At 44.3% G+C, this 20,421-nt stretch overlaps 1 protein-coding gene and 1 long non-coding RNA gene across 5 annotated transcripts in view; one reads left to right on the forward strand and one right to left on the reverse strand.

Moving 5' to 3' along the window:
- The window catches only part of LOC121039234 (uncharacterized), a 36,386-nt gene extending 15,998 nt beyond the window's left edge, over window positions 1–20,388 (reverse strand). The window contains exons 1-3 of one of the 3 annotated variants that reach the window (XR_005794653.1): window positions 20,032–20,388; window positions 15,904–16,056; window positions 11,953–12,080 (exon numbers count right to left, since the gene is read on the reverse strand). This is a non-coding gene — a long non-coding RNA (uncharacterized LOC121039234). Of the gene's footprint in view, window positions 1–11,952; window positions 12,081–15,903; window positions 16,057–17,415; window positions 17,501–19,492 lie in introns of those variants that run through there. The other 2 variants (XR_005794654.1, XR_005794655.1) reach the window with 2 other exon arrangements.
- LOC121039231 (folate receptor beta-like) lies at window positions 13,742–18,738 on the forward strand. Of its 2 annotated transcripts, none has more exons than XM_040489234.1 (5): window positions 13,742–13,871; window positions 15,284–15,448; window positions 17,501–17,689; window positions 17,811–17,946; window positions 18,083–18,738. In XM_040489234.1, the coding sequence occupies exons 2-5, from the start codon at window positions 15,296–15,298 to the stop codon at window positions 18,367–18,369; spliced, it is 765 nt and encodes a 254-aa protein (XP_040345168.1). In that variant the 5' UTR covers window positions 13,742–13,871; window positions 15,284–15,295; the 3' UTR covers window positions 18,370–18,738. The 2 variants fall into 2 exon arrangements, with proteins under 2 accessions (XP_040345168.1, XP_040345170.1); XM_040489236.1 differs by lacking the exon at window positions 13,742–13,871 and adding an exon at window positions 14,751–14,868.
- Window positions 20,389–20,421: the final 33 nt, after the last annotated feature.

The following is a 20,421-nucleotide window of genomic DNA, read 5'->3' on the forward strand; positions in this document are numbered from 1 at the left end:
GCTCGACGCGGGGCTCGAACTCACGGACCGCGAGATCGTGACCTGGCTGAAGTCGGACGCTCAACCGACTGCGCCACCCAGGCGCCCCAACAATACCTGACTTCAAAACTTACTGCAAAGCTACAGTAATCGAGACAATGTGGGCGGCACCTGGGTGGCTCAGTCGGTTAAGCGGCAAGCATCCCACTTCAGTTCAGGTCGTGATCTCAGGGCTCATGAGTTGAGCCCCACATCGGGCTCTCTGCTATCATTGAGGAGGATGCTTTGGATCCACTGTCTCCCTCTCTCTCTGACCCTCCCTCACTAGCTTTCTCTCTCTCTCTCAGAAAATAAACACACACAAAAAAGACAATGTGGTATTGGCAAAAGAATAAACAAACGGATTAATGACACAGAGAGTCCACAGATACACTCACATAAGTATAATCAACCGCTCTTTGACAAAGGGACAGTGGCAATAAAATGGAGCAAAGAGAATCTTTTCAACAAATGTTGCCAGGACAACTGGACATCACATACAAAATGATAAATCTGGATACACGTCACACTTTTTGTGAAGGCACAAAAAGTAATTGAAAATGGATCACAGACTTGAATAGATCACAGATGCAAAACTATAAAACTCCTAGGAGATGATGTATAAGAAAATCTAGGTGACCTGGGTTTTGTGATGACTTTTTTTTTAATGTTTATTTTATTTTATTTTTTGAGAGAGAGTCAGAGCACAAGTGGGGGAGGGGCAGAGAGGGGGGAGACACAGAATCCGAAGCAGGCTCCACATTCTGAGCTGTCAGCACAGAGCCTGACACAGGGCTTGAACTCATGACCCTGAGATCAAGATCGGAGCTGAGATCAAGAGGTGGATGCTTAACCAGCTGAGCCACCCAGGTGTCCCTGGTGATGACTTGTAACATACAAAATCAGGAGAGTCTGGGTAGCTCCATCAGTTGAGCATAGGACTTCGGCTCAGGTCATGACCTCATAGTTTGTGAGCTCCAGCCGAGGGGGAGCTCATTGCTGTCAGCACAGAGTTCACTTTGGATCCTCTGTCCCTCTCTCTTTGTCCCTCCCCCGCTCACTCTTTCTCTCTCTCAAAAATAAATAAACATAAAAAAAAAAAAAAAAAGAAAGAAAGAAAGAGGGGCGCCTGTGTGGCTCAGTCGGTTAAGCGTCCGACTTCAGCACAGGTCACGATCTCGCGGTCCGTGAGTTCGAGCCCCGCGTCGGGCTCTGGGCTGATGGCTCAGAGCCTGGAGCCTGCTTCTGATTCTGTGTCTCCCTCTCTCTCTGCCCCTCCCCCGTTCATGCTGTGTCTCTCTCTGTCTCAAAAATAAATAAATGTTAAAAAAAATTAAAAAAAAAAAAAAAAGATACACAACCAAAGGCATGATCCATGGAAGAAAGAACTGACAAGCTAGTCTTAATTAAAATTAAAATTTTCTGGGGTGCCAGGGTGTCTCAGTCCCTTATGCCTCCAACTTCAGTTCAGGTCATGATCTTGTGGTTCGAGCCCTGCATCAGGCTCTGTGCTGACAGCTGACAGCCTGCTTCAGATTCTGCGTCTCCCTCTCTTTCTGCCCCTCCCCTGCTTGCTCATGTGTGTGTGTGCATACTCTCTCTCTCTTTCTCTCTCAAAAATAAATAAGCATCAAAATTTTTAAAATTTTCTGATATGTAAAAGATACTAAGAGAATGAGAAGACAAGCCACAGGCTGGGACAAAATATTTGCAAAACACATACCTAATAAAGGACTGTTTTCTAAAATAGAACTCTTAAAGCTCAACAATAAGAAAATAAACAACCTGATTAAAAATAAGCCGAATACCTTAATTAGCCGACACCTCAGCAAAGAAGATACACAGATGGCAAATGAACATATGCAAAGATGCTCCACATATATATCTTCAGGGAAATGCAAATTAAAACAATAGTGAGGGGCGCCTGGGTGGCTCAGTTGGTTAAGCCTCTGACTTCGGCTCAGGTCATGATCTCACCCTTCGTGAGTTCGAGCCCTGCATCGGGCTCTGTGCTGACAGTTCAGAGCCTGGAGCCTGCTTCGGATTCTGTGTCTCCCTCTCTCTGTCCTTCCTCTACTCTCTCTCTGTCTCTCTCAAAAATAACTCAACATTAAAAAAAAATTAAAGCAAGAACAACAGTGAAATACCACTATACACCTAACAGAATGGCCATAATCTGAAACGCTGACAACACCAAATGCTGGTGAGGATGTGGAGCAATAGGAACTCTCATTCGTTGCTGGTGAAAATGCAAAATGATACAGCCACCTCGAAAGACTGTTTGGTGGTTTCTTAACAAAATTACACGTATTCTTACCATATAATTAAGCATTTCCCCAAAGGAGTTGAAAACTTATGTCCACATAGAAATCTGTACATAGATGTTTATAGCAGCTTTATTCATAATTGCCAAATGTTGAAGCAACCAAGATGTCCTTCAGTAGGTGAGTGGATAAATGAACTGTGGTACATCCAGACAACGGAATATTATTCAGCACTAAAAAGAAATGAATAATCAAGCCATGAAAAGACATGGAGGAACCTTGAATGCATATTACTAAGTGAAAGAAGCCAACATGAAAAGGCTACAGACTATATAATTCCAACTATATGACATTCTGGAAAAGGTGCAAACTAGGAGACATCATAAAGATCAGTGGTTGTTGGGGGCTGGGGAGAAGGAGGGATAAATAGGAAGAGCAGAGAGGTGTTTTTTTTTTTTTAAGACTTTATTTTTTTGAAGTAATCTGTACATCTGACGTGGGGCTCAAATTTACAATCCCAAAAGTCACATGCTCTACTGAGTCAGCCAGGTGCCCCAGAGAAGAGGGTATTTTTAGGGCAATGAAAATAATCTGTATAATAATGACATGTGCTATGATATATTTGTCCAAATCCAAAGAATGTACAACACCAAAAGGGTACTGTAACCTAAACTATGCACTTCAGGTAATTAAGATGCGTTAATGTAGGTTTATCAGTTGTAACGAACGTACTACTCTGGTTGGGGATGTTATAATGGAGGAAGATATGCATGTCTGGAGGCAGGGGGTATATGGGAAATCCCTATACCTTCTCCTTGATTTTGTTGTGAACCCTAAGCTCCTTTTTTAAGGAAAAGTAAAGTCTGAATTTAAAACAGTTTCTTACTGTAGGTACTCAGCAGTAGATTTGAAGGGATAGAAGAAAGAATCTACAGACTTGGAAATAGAAATTGTCCATTTTTTTTAAGTTTACTTATTTATTTTGCGACACAGAGAGAGAGAGAGCGTGCATGAGCACATGAGTGGGGGAAGGACAGAGAGAGAGGGAGGGAGAGAATCCTAAGCAGGTTCCATACTGTCAGCACAGAGCCTGATGTGGGGCTTGAACCCACGAACAGTGAGATCATGACTTGAACCAAAATCAAGAGTCAGACACTTAATGGACTGAGGTACCCAAGCGTCCCAGAAATTGCCCATTCTTAAAAACAAACAGGATGAAGAAAAATGAACAGAACACAGGGACATGTGGGAATACCATCAAGCATACCAGAATATGCACAATGGGAGTCCTAGAAGGAGTAGAAAGAGAATAAGAGCATAAATAATTGGAGAAATCAAGACCAAAACCACTCAGATTTTAAATAAAAAAATTAATCTACACGTCTAAGTTCAGTGACCTCCAAGTAAGAGAAACTCAAAGAAATTCACTTGAACACATCAGAGTCAAACTATTGGACTATAAAGAGAGAATCTTGAAAGCAACAACAGAAAAACGACTCATCATTTATAAAGGATCCTCAATAAGATCAACCGTTAATGTCTCATTTAGAAACTATGAAGTCCAGGAGGCAATGGGATGAAATATTCAAAGTAATGAAAGAAAAAGACTGTCAGCCCAGAATTTTATAACCAAAAAAATGATTCTTCAAAGGAGAAATGAAGACATACACAAATAAACCAAAGTTGAGAGAATTTGTCACTAGCAGACTTTCCCTACAAGAAATACTAATGATTGCCCTTTAGGCTGAAATGAAAGAACACCAGACAGTGAGTTGAATCCACATGAAGAAATAAAGAGCACCAGTAAAAGTTATTACATAAAGAAATAGAAAATACGGTATAAATGTTTTTATGTTGTAACTCTTTTCTTATCCTGTCTAATGGGAAAAGATAGCTTCATGAAGCAATAACTATAAAATGGTTTTTTTTTTTTTTTTTTTTTTTTTTTTTTTATTGAGAGAGAGAGAGCGAGAGAGCACACAAGTAGGGGAGAGGCAGAGAAAGACGGGGACAGAGGATCTGAAGTGGGCTCTGCGCTGACAGCCAGATGCGGGATTCAAACTCACAAACCATGAGATCATGACTTGAGGTGAAGTCTGATGCTCAACCAACTGAGTCATCCAGGCGCCCCTAAAATGGTACTGATATGGTCATAGTGTATAAAAATGTAATTTATATAATAATACAGCAAAGGAGTACGAGAAGGAATGAAACTATATTGGAGTAACAATTTTTTTTTTAATTTTTTTTTCAACGTTTTTATTTATTTTTGGGACAGAGAGAGACAGAGCATGAACGGGGGAGGGGCAGGGAGACACAGAATCGGAAACAGGCTCCAGGCTCCGAGCCACCAGCCCAGAGCCCGACGCGGGGCTCGAACTCACGGACCGCGAGATTGTGACCTGGCTGAAGTCGGACGCTTAACCGACTGCGCCACCCAGGCGCCCCTGGAGTAAAATTTTGAACATTATTGAAACTCAGTATTAATCTGAACTAGATTCTTATAAATTATGATGTTAATTGCAACCCCAGAGCAACTATTAAGAAAAAATTATAAAAATATAATAAAAGAAACAACAAAGTAATTAAAAGGGTACATTTTAAAATATCTATCAAACACAAAAGAAGGGAGTAAAGGAGAAATAGAGGAACAAAAAAACCAAAATACATATATAAAACAAAATTGCAGGTGTAAAACCTGTTATTAGTAATTACATTATATATAAATAGATTCAATTCTCCAATAAAAATGCAAAGATTGGCAGATAAAAAAATCATTGTCCAACTATACACTCTTTTTTTTTTTTAATGTTTATTTATTTTTGAGAGAGAAAGAGCTCATGAGAGGGGCAGAGAGAGAGAGAGAGAGACAGAGAATCCAAAGCAGGCTCTGTGCTGACAGCAGACAGCTTGAACTCACAAACTGTGAGATCATAACCTGACCTAAAGTCGGATGCTTAATGGACTGAGCCACCCAGGCACCCCAACTATCCACTCTTTGCATGACTCGCGCTTCAGATTCACAGACACAAAAAAGGCTGAACCTAAAAGGATGGAAAAAGATACATTATGCAAAAAAATAACTAAAGGATATCTAGAGTGGCTATAATAGTATCAGACAAATAGAATTTAAGACAAAAATTGTTAAGAGGCAAAGAAAGGCATTTTATTTTATCTTTTAAAGTTTATTCATTTTGAGAGAGAGATAGACACACGTGTGTGCACACACAGGAGGGGGCAGAGAGAGAGGGAGACAGAATCCCAAGCAGGCTCCATGGTATCAATATGCAGCCTGACATGGGACTCAATCCCATGAACCGTGAGATCATGACATGAGCCAAAACCAAGAATCAGACACTCCACCGACTGAGCCACAAAGGCACACCAAAAAGAAAGATTTTAAATCAAAACCTAACCTTCTACCTTAAAAAATAGAAAAAGAGCAAAATAAACTCAAAGTGAGAAGGAAAAAAATTAAGAGTAAAGCAAAAATAAATGGAATAGAGCATAGAAAAACAATAGAGAAAAACCATGAAAATGAAAGTTGGTTCTTTGTTTTGTTTTTTTAAATTAATTAATTAATTAATTTTTAAGTAAGCTCTACACTTAACATGGGGCTCAAACTCATGACCCCAAGATTAAGAGTCACATGCTCTACTGACTGAGCCAGTCAGGTGCCCCCAAAAGTTGTTTCTCTGAGAATATCAACAAAAACCTTTATTTAGACTGATCAAGAAAAAAAGGAAAGAAGAGTCAAATTACTAATATCAGGAATAAAAGAGGAGACGACACTAATACAGAAATAAAAAGCATTGTAAAAGAATACTATGAACAATTGTATGCCAATAAATTAGATACCATAAATGAAATGGCCAAATTCCTAGAAAGATACAAACTACCAAAGATGACATAAGAAGAAGTAAAACATCTAAATATACCTGTAACAAGGAAAGGGATCGAATTCATAATTTTAAAACTTCCCACAAATAAAAGTTCAGGCTCACACAGCCTCAGTGGTGCACTCTACCAAACGTTTAAAGAATAATTACTACCAATCCTTCAGAAACTCTTTGGAGGCACCGACTGGCTTAGTTGGAATAGAATGTGACTCTTGATCTTGGGGTTCAAGCCCTACGTTGGGTGTAGACGTTACTAAAATAAATAAACTTTAACCAAAAAAGAAATTCTTTCAAAAAAGAAGAGGTAATACATCTCAACTCATTCTGTGAGATCAATATTACTCTGACACAAAATCACACAAAGACATTGCAAGAAAAGTACAGACCAATATCCACTATGGATAAAGACATAAATATTCTCAATGAAATACTAGCAAACTGAATCCAGCCAGGGGTGCCTGGATGGCTCAGTCAGTTAAGAATCTGACTTTAAAAAAATATTTTTTTCGTTTAATGTTTATTTTATTTTTGAGAGAGTGAGAGAGTGAGCATTAGTGGGGGAGGGGCAGAGAGACTGGGGGCCGGGGGACAGGATAGAGGATCTGAAGGGGGCTCTGTGCTGACAGCAGAGAGCCCCATGTGGGGCTCAAACTCTTGAACCCAAGATCATGACCTGAGTCAAAGTCAACACTTAACCAACTGAGCCATCCAGGCGCCCCAAGCATCTGATCCTTGATTTTGGCTCAGGTCATGATCCCAGGGTATGAGATTGAGCCCCAAGTTGGGCTCCATGCTGAGCATGGAGCCTGCTTAAGATTCTCTCTCTCTCCTGCCCCCTCCCCTGTTTGCGTGGTCTCTCAAAAAAAAAAAAAAATTTATATATATATATATATATATATATATATATATATATATATATATATACAAAAACAAAAAACCAAAAACAACCCACAACTGAATCCTGCCACATATAAAAAGGATTACACATCATGACCAAATAGGATTAATCCCAGAATGCAAGTTGGTTTAACATCCAAAAATTAATTGATTCAAAATATCATATTACTAGAATAGAAGACAAAACCCACGTGATCATCTCAGTCGAAACATAATTTGGCAGAATCCAAAATACTTTCATGATTTAAAACAAAACAAAACCCAACACTGAACAAACTAGGAATAGAAGAGAATTCACGCAACTTGACAAAGGTCATCTATGAAAAAGGCACAGATAACATCACAGTCAACATCAAAAGGCTTTCCCACTAATATCAGGAATAAGGAAGTATATCCATGCTCATCATGTCTATTCAACTTGTACAAAAGTTGTAGCTATGGGTACTTGGCTGGCTTAGTCAGTGGAGCACACAACTCTTGATCTTGGGGTGGTGAGTTTGAACCCCACTTTGGTGTAGAGATTAATAAAAAAAAAAAAGTTGTAGCTAAGCCTGTTAGTCAATAAAAAGGAATAAAGGCATACAGATTTGAAAGCAAGAAGCAAAACTATTTCTCCTTCCTTCCTTCCTTCCTTCCTCCCTTCCTTCCTTCCTTCCTTCCTTCCTTCCTTCCTTCCTTCCTTCCTTCCTTCCTTTTTTTGCTGCAAAAAGCTTTATCATTTCCATTTGGTCCACAGCTTAAAAAGCTGCCTAGAGGCTGCAGGGAGAAACTCAAGTACAAGCCTGGGCATAAAAGGGATGCCATCTAGGAAATGTTTCTCTAGGAAGAAGTAAAACTTTCTATTCACAGATGTCATTGTACATAGAAAATCCTAAGGAATCCACAAAATATTATTACTAATAAGCGAGTCTAGAAAGTTTGTAGGATAGCAGATAAAAACACAAAAATCAATTGTATTTCTATATACCTGCAATGAAAATATAAAAATGAACTTAAGGAGCACCTGGGTGGCTCAGCCAGGTAAGTGTCCAACTTCAACTTAGGTCATGATCTCACAGTTTGTGGATTCGAGCCCCACATCAGTCTCTATACCAGTCAGTCTCTATATTGGTATAGAGACCATCAGTCTCTATACCAATCAGCTTGGGATTCTCTCTCTCTCCCCTTCTCTCTCTGCTCCTCCCCTGCTTGCTCTCTCTTTCAAAATAAATAAACAAACTTAAAAGAAAAAAAAAGAGTATAATTCCAGGGGCATCTGGCTGGCTCAGCTGGAAAAGCATAGGACCCTTTTCTTTTTTAAAATGTTTATTTTCGGGGCGCCTGGGTGGCGCAGTCGGTTAAGTGTCCAACTTCAGCCAGGTCACGATCTCGCGGTCCGTGAGTTCGAGCCCCGCGTCAGGCTCTGGGCTGATGGCTCGGAGCCTGGAGCCTGTTTCCTCTTCTGTGTCTCCCTCTCTCTCTGCCCCTCCCCCGTTCATGCTCTGTCTCTCTCTGTCCCAAAAATAAATAAACGTTGAAAAAAAAATAAAATGTTTCTTTACTTATTTTGGGGGGGGAGGGGCAGAGAGGGAATTCCAAGCAGGCTTGCGCTGTCTCTCTCAAAAATAAATCTAAACATTTTTTTTTAAATAAAGAATTTATTAAAAAGAAATAAATTTAAGAAAATAATTCCAGGGAGGAAAGGGGGCCTGGGTGGTTCAGTCAGTTAAGCATCTGACTCTTAATCTTAGCTCAGGTCATATCTCACAGTTCCTGAGTTTGAGCCCCAAGTCCAGCTCTGTGCTGACAGCACAGAGCCTGCTTGGGATTCTGCCTCCCTCTCTCTACCCCTCCCCTGCTCCTGTTTGCTCTCTCTTTCAAAATAAATAAACATTAAAAACAAAACAAAACAAAAAAGGGCGCCTAAATGGCTCAGTCAGTTGAGCGTCTGACCCTTGGTTTTAGCTGAGGTCATGGTCTCATGGTTTGTCAGTTTGAGTCGCATGTTGGGCTTCACTCTGACAGCGAGGAGCCTGCGTGGGATTCTCTCTCTTCCTCTCTCTGCCCCTCTCCTGCTTGCTCTCTCTCAAAATAAATAAATAAACTTAAAAAAAAAAAGACTATAATTCCAGGGGCACCTGGCTGGCTCAGTCGGAAAAGCATGTGACTCTTTTTCTTTTTTTAAATGTTTATTTACATTGAGAGAAGGGGGGGCGGAGCGTGAGCGAGTGGGGGAGGGGCAGAGAGAGAACCCCAAGCTAGCTATGCACTTCCAGCACAGAGCCCAGTGCAGGGTTCCATCTCACCAACCATGAGATCATGACCTGAGCTGAAATCAAGAGTAGGATGCTTAACCAACTGAGTCATGCAGGCACCCTGGAAAAGCATGTGACTCTTAATCTTGGGGTCATGAGTTCTTAGCCCCACAATGGGTGAAGAGGTTGTTTAAATAAATAAAACTGGGGTGCCTGGGTGGCTCAGTTGGCTAAGCGTCCAACTTCGGCTCAGGTCACGATCTCACAGCCCGTGAGTTCCAGCCCCGCGTCAGGCTCTGGGCTGATGGCTCAGAGCCTGGAGCCTGCTTCCGATTCTGTGTCTCCCTCTCTCTCTGCCCCTCCCCCATTCATGCTCTGTCTCTCTCTGTCTCAAAAATAAATAAACGTTAAAAAAAAAATTTAAATAAATAAAACTTAAAAAAAAAAAGAATATCATTCCATTCATTCCATTCACAATAGCATAAAAAAGAATAAAATACATAGAAGTGAACTTAACAGAGTAAAAGGCTTATATACTGAAAACTATAAAACATTGTTGAAAGAAATTTAAAACCTAAATAAATGGAAAGAAAGCCCACGTTCATCAATCAGGAGACTTACTATTGTTAAGAGGGCATTACTCCCCAAACTGATCTACAGGTTCAATTCAATCCTTCTCTAAATGCCAGCTGGCTTTTTTGGAGAAATTGACAATCTAATCCTAAAATCCATATGGACATAGAAGAAACCCATAACAGCCAAAACACTCTTGAAAATGAACAAAATTAGAGGACTCACACTTTTTGGGTATAAAACTTCCTACAAAGCTATAATAATAAAGACAATGTGATAGTAGCATAAATATAGATATGTAGGTCAATGAAATAGAACTGAGAGTCCACATTTTTGACAAATTGAATTGTGCCAAGACAATTCAATGGGGGAAAGAATAGCCTTTTCAATACGTGGTGCTGGGATACAACTGGATATTCACATGCAAAATAATAAAGTTGGACACTCTCATTTTATACCTTATATAAAAATTAAACTCACAATGGATCATAGACCTAAATGTAAAAGCTAAAACTATAGAACTTGTTTATTTTTTTTTAAATTTTTAGAGTTTATTTCTTTATTTTGAGAGAGAGAGAGCACAATTGGGGAAGGGGCAGAGAAAGAGAGGAAGAGAGAGAATCCCAAGCAGGCTCCACATCACCAGTGCAGAGCCCGATGTGGGGCTCAAAGTCACAAACCACGAGATCATGACTTGAGCCAAAGTCGGACACTTAACAGACTAAGCCACCCAGGTGTCCTTTAAAAATTATAGAACTCCTTTATTTATTTTTTTTTTAATTTTTTTTAATGTTTATTTATTTTTGGGACAGAGAGAGACAGAGCATGAACAGGGGAGGGGCAGAGAGAGAGGGAGACACAGAATCGGAAACAGGCTCCAGGCTCTGAGCCATCAGCCCAGAGCCTGACGCGGGGCTCGAACTCACGGACTGCGAGATCGTGACCTGGCTGAAGTCGGACGCTTAACCGACTGCGCCACCCAGGCGCCCCTAGAACTCCTTTAAAAAAACAAAACAAAACAGGGGAAGAGCTTCATGGCATTGCATTAGGCAATGATTTCTTGGATATGACCACAAAAGCACAGGCAATAAAAGAAAAAACAGATAAATTAGACTGCATCAAAATGGGAAACCAGGCATCCAAGGAGAGTTAACAGAATGAAAAGGCAACCTACAGAATGGGAGAAAAGATTTGCAAATCATATATCTGACAAAGGGTCAGTCCAGAATATATAGAGAACTCCTACAACAATAAAAAGACATGTAATACAAATGGGGTATCTGGGTGGCTCAGTCGATTAAACGTCTGACTTCAGCTCAGGTCGTGATCTCATGGCTTGTGAGTTCAAGCCCTGCATCCGGGCACTGTGCTGACGGCTTAGAGTCTGGAGCCTGCTTCAGATTCTGTTCTCCCTCTCTCTCTGCCCCTCCCCCGCTCATGCTAGGTCTCTCTCTCTGTCAAAAATAAACATTAAAAAAATTTTTTTTAAATAAAAAAAATTTTTTTTTAATTTTTTAATGTTTATTTTTGAGAGAGAGACAGACAGGGCATGAGCAGGGGAGGGGCAGAGAGAGAGAGACACAGAATCTGAAACAGGCTCCAGGCTCTGAGCCGTCAGCACAGAGCCCAAAGAGGGGCTCGATCTCATGAACCTTGAGATAATAACCTGAGCTGAAGTCAAATGCTTAACCGACTGAGCCACCCAGACGCCCCACGTTAAAAAAATTTTTTTGAAGACATAGAATACAATTTAAAAGTGGGCAAACACCTTGGACAGACATTTGTATATCTTCCAAAGGAGATATACAAATGATCAATAAGCCTATGAAAAGATGCTCAACATCACTCATCACCAGGGAAATGCAAATCCAAACTACAATGAGATACCACCTCACACGCCCACTAGGATGGCTTTTATTAAAAAAACAAAAAGCCAACAGGAAGTAACAAGTGTTGGTGAGGATGTGGTGGAATTAGAACCCTGTACACTGTTGGTAGGAATGGAAAACTGTGCAACTATTACAGCAAATATTATGGCAGTTCCTTAAAAATTAAAGGTAGAATTACCATATGATCCAGCTCGTCCATATCTGTATATATGAAAGAATTGAAAGCAAGGGCCTCAAAAGATATTTGTGCATCCATGTTCGTAATAGCATTCTTCATAATACCAAGAGGTGGACGCATCCCAGGATCTATAAAGAGATGAATGGAGAAACAAAATGTAGCATATACATATAATGAATTACTATTCAGTTATTAAAAAGAAATAAGGGGCGCCTGGGTGGCTCAGTCGGTTAAGCGGCCGACTTTGGCTCAGGTCATGATCTCGCGGTCCGTGAGTTCGAGCCCCGCGTCGGGCTCTGTGCTGACGGCTCGGAGCCTGGAGCCTGTTTCGGATTCTGTGTCTCCCTCTCGCTGACCCTCCCCTGTTCATGCTCTATCTCTCTCTGTCTCAAAAATAAATCAAACGTTAAAAAAAAAAAAAGAAATGAAATTTTGACATATGGATTAACCTTGAGGACATTATGCTATGAGAAATAAGCCAGTGACAAAAAGACAAATACTATATGATTCCCATTTATATGAAATATCTAAAGTAGTCAATTCATAAAAACAGAAAGTTGAATGATGGCTACCAGGGACTGGGGAGAGGAGGAAGTGGGATATTGTTGCTTAATGAGAATAGGGTTTCAGTTTTACAAGACGCAAAGTTTCTGGAGATTGCACAACATAAATACACTTAAAATTACTGAACTGTACACTTAAAAATAATTAAGATGTTAAGTTTTACATAATGTTTACCACATTTTTTTAAAAAGTTTATTTATTTACTTTGAAAGAAAGAGAGCAAGCGCAGGCTAGAGAGGGGCACAGAAAGGGAGAGAGAATTCCGAGCAGGCTCCAGACTGCCAGTGCAGAGCCCGATGTGGAGCTCGAACTATGAACCATGAGATCATGACCTGAGCTGAATCTAGAGTTGGACACTTAACCTACTGAGCCACCCAGGTGACCCTACCACATTTTTTTAAGGCTATCAAAAAATGTTCAATTATTTTTTAAAAAATTTTGTTTAATGTTTATTTATTTTTGAGACAGAGAGAGAGCATGAATGGGGGGAGGGTCAGAGAGAGAAGGAGACATCGACTCCGAAGCAGGCTCCAGGCTCTGAGCTGTCAGCACAGAGCCCGACGCAGGGCTCAAACTCATGGACCATGAGATCGTGACCTGAGCTGAAGTCAGACGCTTAACTGACTGAGCCACCCAGGCACCCCATGTTCAATTATGTTCATAGAAATGCTAGGTGGTGAGATATGATCATTTACCAGATTTGAGACCATTTTTCTTTGTGACCCTTGACTTCTATACTTCAACCTCTACCTATGTCTACCTGGCTACTCAAAAAGTAACCTGAGAGCTATCATTTAAGCCCACTCATTTTGTGCCAGGCTTTTCCATATATAATTCTCAACAATTTCCTGGAGAGTAAACGAAAGCCCAGAAAGGCTCAGTGACATTTTCCAAGGTTGTGTGAGGGACGGTGCTACCATTGGGACCCATGGCCTGACCCTAAGGCCTGGGTTTTTCCCTACTGCACCTCACACCCAACAAACCAGCTTCATCCTAACAACCACATGGGGTACCTCAAAAGTTCAGATCCCCCTTAGAGATGAGTTTCTCTAGGTTTTGATGAATCTTGGATGTGTGAATCCTGTGATGAATAAATTAACAAAGAGTTGAATGGAAACAGGAATGAATACATTGAGAGACTAATGGAGCCTTGAATGGGTGGGGTCTGGAAGAGAGGGAAGACCAGAAGAGCCGAATGAGGAAATTACACTGTGCTAACCAGAGTTCTTACAGTCTGTCTTGCACCGAGGTCAGAGACCACTGGTGAAAGTCAAAGGGCCTGGAGCCATTGCCAGCCTGAGAAGAGGCCAATTCAGACACAGCTGTGTGTGCTCCCAGCCGCAAAGGAGGATCAGGCAAGATGCCCTAAGAGGGAAGGGTGACAGGGACACTGGGGAGACTTGGAGGGTTTCTGTGTAGGGGAGGGGCAGATCTTTCTTTAGAAAGATCACTCGGGCTCCTGCGGGGAAGGTGACTTTAAGGGGAAGAAATTGGAGGAGGGAAGACCTGACCCCAAACGTAGAGCCAAGGGAAGTGAATTCCAGAAAGATCTTTGGAAGGACCCTTGACCAGGGCTTTGTGATGATCAGCTGCATGTAGGGATGGTGAGAGAGAGGAAGGAGTCTCCATTATCCCTTCCGGTACTTCAGTGACAGAGCCCAAAGAACAGATCTTTTTTTCCCCCTTAAGTTTATTTATTTATTTTGAGAGTGAGAAAGACATGGGAGGGCGGTGCAGAGAGAGAGAGAGAGAAGAAAGAGAATTGCAAGCAGGCTGTCAGTACAGAGCCTGATGCAGGACTTGAACCTTCCAACCGTGAGACCATGACCCGAGCCAAAACCAAGAGTTGGAAGTTTAACCAACTGAGCCACCCAGGCGCCCCAGGAATAGATCTTTAATAGATGGGAGTGGGGGGTGAGGGTCAGTCAGGAACAGAGAAGCGGGCCGTCGCTTTTGCTGGGTGACTCCCATGACTCTAAGTGCTCGTCTATTTGGCTGTTCCAACATGAGGTACTTTTATGGTGTCCCTCGGGCCCAGGGGTCTCTGCACTTGTTTTCTGAAGGGTAAGGAAGGGGGATCTGCAGGGGTAAGTGCATTAGCCTAGCGAGAGCTGAGGAGGCCAAAGTCATGATGGGGTGGAGGGAGGAAATGGTTTTCAGAAAACAAGGAAGGAAAAAGTCTGAGGAAGCAAAAGTTAGAAACCACCGCTCTTTCTATTTCTGTATTATTTAACCAAATACCACCCCATGTGCTACATCCCTTGACCCTTATGGTGATCGGGAGAACTCAGCAGAGCTGGGCCACTGCCTTCCCCAGGCTAACAGGGTCTCTAAGCTAGCACGGGAACCCAGGTGATTCAGTGCCTCATGGAGCACTTGCTGGACACAGCATAAGGGCAATGGGTGTCCCTGGCCCCTTTCAGGGCAGGAGGGCATGGACCTGAACTATTTAATTACTTTTCTTGGGTAAAGTTGAGAGAAGATGAGGGCACAAAAACATCTCCTCCAATTTAGGAAGACTCCCCAGAGCCAGTCCACTAACCCCAGATCTCCTCTGAGCCCGCCAAGCCTGGAATGGGGAGCCCCCTTTGCCAACCTTCTCTACTTCAGCTTCAGGGAGCCTCAGGACCCCAGCACTAAAGGAACAGGGTCTGACCCCATCCTCCACTGTGGAGATGGGGAGACTGATGCAGGGGGTCAAGGGGGACGCCGTATGAGGCTCTCTCCCTTCAGGCCTCGGCCTCCCTAACCACAGCTCCATCTGCAGGGACACAAAGACATGGCCCGGAGACTGACACCACTCCTGCTGCTGCTGCTGGCCTGGACAGCCTCCATGTGCAGTGCCCGGAACAGGGTAGACCTGCTCAACGTCTGCATGGACGCCAAGCACCACAAGACAAAGCCAGGCCCCGAGGACAAGTTGCATGACCAGGTATGGCCGCAGTGTGGCTCGAGTTGGGGAGGGGGTTGGTTCTAATGGGGAAGAGGAAGTCAGGGTGGTGGGGGAAGGGCGGACTGATCAGATAGCCCCACATCCTGAGTTACTGCTGTGGGAGAAGATGAAGGTAGGGTGGGGGGTATTGGTTAAGGTGATTTAGGGGTGGCCTCCTCAGAGGATAATGTCAGCAGTGATATGATATGATCACTTGTTGAGCACTTACTACGCGTTGAGTTTTCTGCACGTGATTTCACATTCCCAGTAGTCATTCAATGTAGGAGATCATGTTCTCCCCCATAGAACCCAAATGAGGAAATGGGCCCGGAGAAGCAGAGGACACACAGAAGATCTGGACATAAGCAGCCCCTGTGGTGTGGGGGTAGGACTGGGGTGGGCACTCCCAGCATGTTAGAGGGTAAGAGACTGTCGGGGAGGATGGTTCTCACTACCTTCATCACGTGCCAGTCCATGAGGCGTCAGAGTAGAGGACAAGGGCTCTTACGCCTGTGACCCAGGGGCACGATTGCTGCACATTCACTCACTCTATACAAGCGGATGCCAGTTGGTTTCAACTCTATTGAGACTCCATGTCTCCTTTTTTTCTGAAATAAAATTCAAAGCCAATAGGACCTATTTGTACATTTAACTTAAAGAATATCAACATGACTCTATCTATCTGTAATACAAAAGAGAAGCACAAAGAAAGCAATTTATAATAAAATATATTTCCATATGTCAATTCTCTGATATGACTACATTAGAAATCACTATCAAATGGCATGTTTGCTTTTTAAGTTACTGCTTTATTTTCTTTAATCTTTATTTATTTTTGAGAGAGAGAGAGAGAGAGAGAGAGAGAGAGAGAGAGAGAGAGAATGCAAGAGGGGAAGGCGCAGAGGGAGAGAGGGAGACACGGAATCTGAAGCAGGCTCCAGGCTTTGAGCTGTCAGCACAGAGCCTGACGTGGGCTCAAACTCATGAACTGTGAGATCATGACCTGAACCCAAGTTGGGAGCTTAACCAACTGAGCCACCCAGGTGCCCCAATGTTTGCTTTTATTCACCAAATCACTAGGAATGGGGCAGCTACAAATGAAGATGGATACAGGTATATTCTGTTGACAACTCAAATGCTATAAGATACTCTATGCAGTGTTGCCATTGATGACATAATTTTCTAAAATAGTGAATAATTCCAGTAAAACAAAACACATAGCACGGCCTTCCTTTTCATAGTATTTACAGTCCTGAAAAAGCCAGTCTCTATTAAAGCTTACTAAAATATGATGCATCTATATGTAAGATGGAGTTTAGATTTAGGAAATCATAAATAGGTCTTTCATTTATTTTTTTCAGCAAATATTTTTACGGGCTTGCCACATGTCTGGCACTGGCCTCGCCGCTGGGGACACAGAACTTAATACAGACCAAGAAGAAAGTTATTCAACATACATTACTGCATAGGTCATTCCCTTCCTCCTTTGCTCAAAATGCCACTTTCCAGTGAGGCTTTTCACAACCACCTTCTTTAAAATTTCAACAATCACCCCATACTCCACATCCCTATTCCCTGCTGTAATTTTCTCCATGTAATTGATCATATCCTGACACCATATTTTTTCTCTTTTAGTTTCTCACTGTCTGTCTCCATTGATCAGGATGTAAGTTCCATGAACACATATTTCTGTTTTGCTTTCTACCGTATTCTCAGCATCTAGAACAGTAACTGGCATAGAAATAGGTACTCAGTAATTATTTTTTAATGAATAAATAAATCAAAGAACTCCCTATAAAATATGAAGGGCTGCTTAAACGATAGCTATTGTCCTCCCAAGACAGGGTTTCTCTCCGGCTCCCACAACCCCTGATTACACTGTTGTAACTAAGTCTCCCCCAAGATGGGAGCTCCTGGAGGCCAAGGACAGAGGGGTCTTCACAGTAAACTTTCCTAGGACAACCCACCTGAGGCAGGAGACCAAGCACCAAATAGGGAGAGGCTGAAGGTTTTGGTGGGGGAGGCATGTGTTCCAGTGTCTTCTCCACCCAGTGCACTCCCTGGAGGAAGAACGCCTGCTGCTCACACAACACCAGCCAGGAGCTGCACAAGGACCCCTCCCTCTTGTATAACTTTAACCTGGACCACTGCAGCAAGATAGAGCCTGCCTGCAAGCGCCACTTCATTCAGGACAACTGTCTGTACGAGTGCTCACCCAATCTGGGGCCCTGGATCCAGGAGGTACGGGCCTCTCCCTCACCCCAGCCCAGCGGGCTGCCATCCTGCTCGGTCAAGGTGGTCAAGGCGGTGGCTGCCAGCACCCCTGGCTGAGAGGAGCCCTCCCTCCCCCCCTCCCCCCCAGGTGAACCAGAGCTGGCGCAAAGAACGCTTCCTGGACGTGCCCCTGTGCAAGGAGGACTGTCAGCAATGGTGGGAGGACTGCCGCACGTCCTACACCTGCAAGAGCAACTGGCACAAGGGCTGGGACTGGAGCTCAGGTGAGGGCCTGGGGGTGCGGAGATGGAGGCGGGGTCCGAGGATCTGGGGTTGGGTGCGGATCTCCAGGGGGGTGGCCAGAAATGGGCTCTGGGCTCAGGGGCTGAATGTCTGTGTCCACCCTCTCTCCCCATGCAGGATCGAACAAGTGTCCGGCCGGAGCCACCTGCCGCACATTTGAGACCTACTTTCCCACACCCGCAGCCCTGTGTGAGGGCATCTGGAGCCACTCCTACAAACTCAGCAACTACAACCGAGGGAGCGGCCGCTGCATCCAGATGTGGTTCGACCCGGCCCAGGGCAACCCCAACGAGGAGGTGGCCAGGTTCTATGCCTTGGCCATGAGTGCGGGGGCCATGTCCCATGGGATTGGGCTTCTCCTGCTCAGCCTGGTCCCTATGCTGCACCTCTGGCTCCTCAGCTGAGTCCAGCCCTCCTCAGGCATGTTCCCTGCATGTCCCCAGTTTTGATGACCAAGCTTGGCTCAGCATAGCTCTCACAAATGAGGGAGTGCTAAGCATGCCTCCATTCATTATCCATCCTTCTACCATCCGGTTCCTGCTTCCATGGTGGGTCTTGGGATTTCTCTGACAGTCAGTTCAAACAAAGAGACAGACCTATCCGTGTCTGATGAATGGTTTTGGTTTCAGTAAGTAGAGGACAGCTTCCATAGCTTTTGTATTCCTTCAGATGAGAGAAATGAGACTTGGGTTTGAATCCTAGCTCTGCTACTGACTATGGAAAGTGAAGCAGTTGCTTGTCTACATTAAAGCTTAGTTTTTTCCTCAGTAAAATGGGCATAATAATCCTTCTTTCCCTCAGAGTTGTGAAGTACAAAGGAGATGTTGCCAGAAAGCATGTGAGCCCAGCGTCTGCGCCCTTAATAGTCCTCGGGATCCTGTTCTCTTGTAGCCAAAAATGAGAGACAGGTCCAGGACTGTGTTACTTGTATTGGTCCCCAAATATCCCCACTTTCTCTCAGGTCCTGTCTGCCTGGCTTTGTGGTCAGCTCTGCTGGGGATGGAAGTCCAGGGAAGGCTCTGGATTCCCAGTGGGGGTGAAAAAAATTCTCACGTGATGTGGATTGAAGGGACAGAGTTGAGACTAGGAACCCTCAGAGGAGGAAGACAGAAGAATGGGGAGGGCAGTGTGGGAGGTTCCTGGAAGATGAAATGTTCAAGAGTCTAGAATTGGTTTAGCCCTGCTGCAGCCAGGAGGATGGGAAAAGGTTGGAAAGTCTTGGGGCTTCCCAGGGGCAGAAGCCTGGCCTCTCCTCTGGCGATTGCTAGATATGCCTGTTCTGTCTCTACACATCCCCCAGGAACTAGGCCTGAGTAGATCTCTGGGTCTCCCTCTTGCCTTTTTCCCCTGGGGAAGTCTTTGTCTCTACATCCCCCTCACAGTCATCTCCAAAAAGGCACAGGTACCTCTCTGAGACACCAGGCAGGTGAGTGATCAAGCTAGGACTAGAACCCAGGTATGAAGTTTCCTAGTCCAGGTCTCTTCCCTCCCCACCGCACCAGGGTGTCCCCTTCATGGCAGACTCACCTTCCCTCATTTCTAGAGCTGAGTGACGGGAAAAGTCGGGCAGTTTGGAGGATGACTTATGGAGTTCCTGGAGGGGTCTAGAGACACTGTTGGGTGTGTGTGGGGGGGTGTCTCTTAGTCACTATATTTACCTAGTCGGGAAAGCCCCCACAGAGCCCATTCCGTAGCCCAAGCTTTGGTCCAGCTGGGTTAAACCAGTGCTTATTGGAAATAGAGGAAGGAGCTTGTAGGGACTGACCCAGGCACAGGTTCAATTGAGCAAAGTGAAAGTTCTCTCCCAGGTTAAAGGGGATCGGCCGACGGTGGCTCAGGAGTTGGCAGCAGTGGGAGCCAGGATGGAGGCCTGCGCCTTTAAGGAGCCAAGGGGCGGAGGGGCGGGGCAGGAAGCGGACTCCCGGGAGACGCTGCCACCGGCTAGGTCTTTTTTGGGGGGAAGGGGCGGGCCAGACCCTCCATGGGCCCCGCCCCCTTTCCGGCGACCGTGTTCCCCCCACCCTCCCGCCAAGGGCGGGCGTCTGAGCGGGGGTGTCTGAACGTACCCGATAAGGGGAGCTCCCGGTTCGGCGTCCCGCCCACAAAGGCTCAAGTTTGTTGTCTTGGAGGGAGTAGCTGGGGCGGGGGCGGGTGCTAATAATACCCGTTCGTTCAGGCGCAGCGCTTTACAGTTTACACAGCTGTCACCTTCGTTACTCCTTAATTAATAATAAAAATAGCCGCGGTTCTGGAGCGCCTACTGGATGCCAGGCCCCGTGCCGAGAGCTTTACAAGCAGTCCCATTGAGTCGGCCAAATAACATTGCCCCCACTTTGCAGAGCGGGAAGGCGAGGCGCGGAGAGGTGCCGTGACTGGCCCGAGGTCACTCGGCGGGTCAGCGGCTCCAGGATCGGGGGGCCGGGGTAGGCGGGGCGCGGGTGCTACCCCCGGCTCCG

Source organism: Herpailurus yagouaroundi, unplaced genomic scaffold (assembly GCF_014898765.1).
Source record: "Herpailurus yagouaroundi ecotype Mexico unplaced genomic scaffold, PumYag 180, whole genome shotgun sequence".
NCBI lineage: Eukaryota > Metazoa > Chordata > Mammalia > Carnivora > Felidae > Herpailurus > Herpailurus yagouaroundi.

Bases quoted from the DNA above. Each gene is read 5' to 3' on its own strand.
- LOC121039231 (XM_040489234.1), top strand. From the start codon at position 15,296: ATGGCCCGGAGACTGACACCACTCCTGCTGCTGCTGCTGGCCTGGACA. The intron at 15,449-17,500 runs GTATGGCCGCAG...TTCTCCACCCAG, and splicing joins AGGACAAGTTGCATGACCAG to TGCACTCCCTGGAGGAAGAA. The intron at 17,690-17,810 runs GTACGGGCCTCT...CCTCCCCCCCAG, and splicing joins TGGGGCCCTGGATCCAGGAG to GTGAACCAGAGCTGGCGCAA.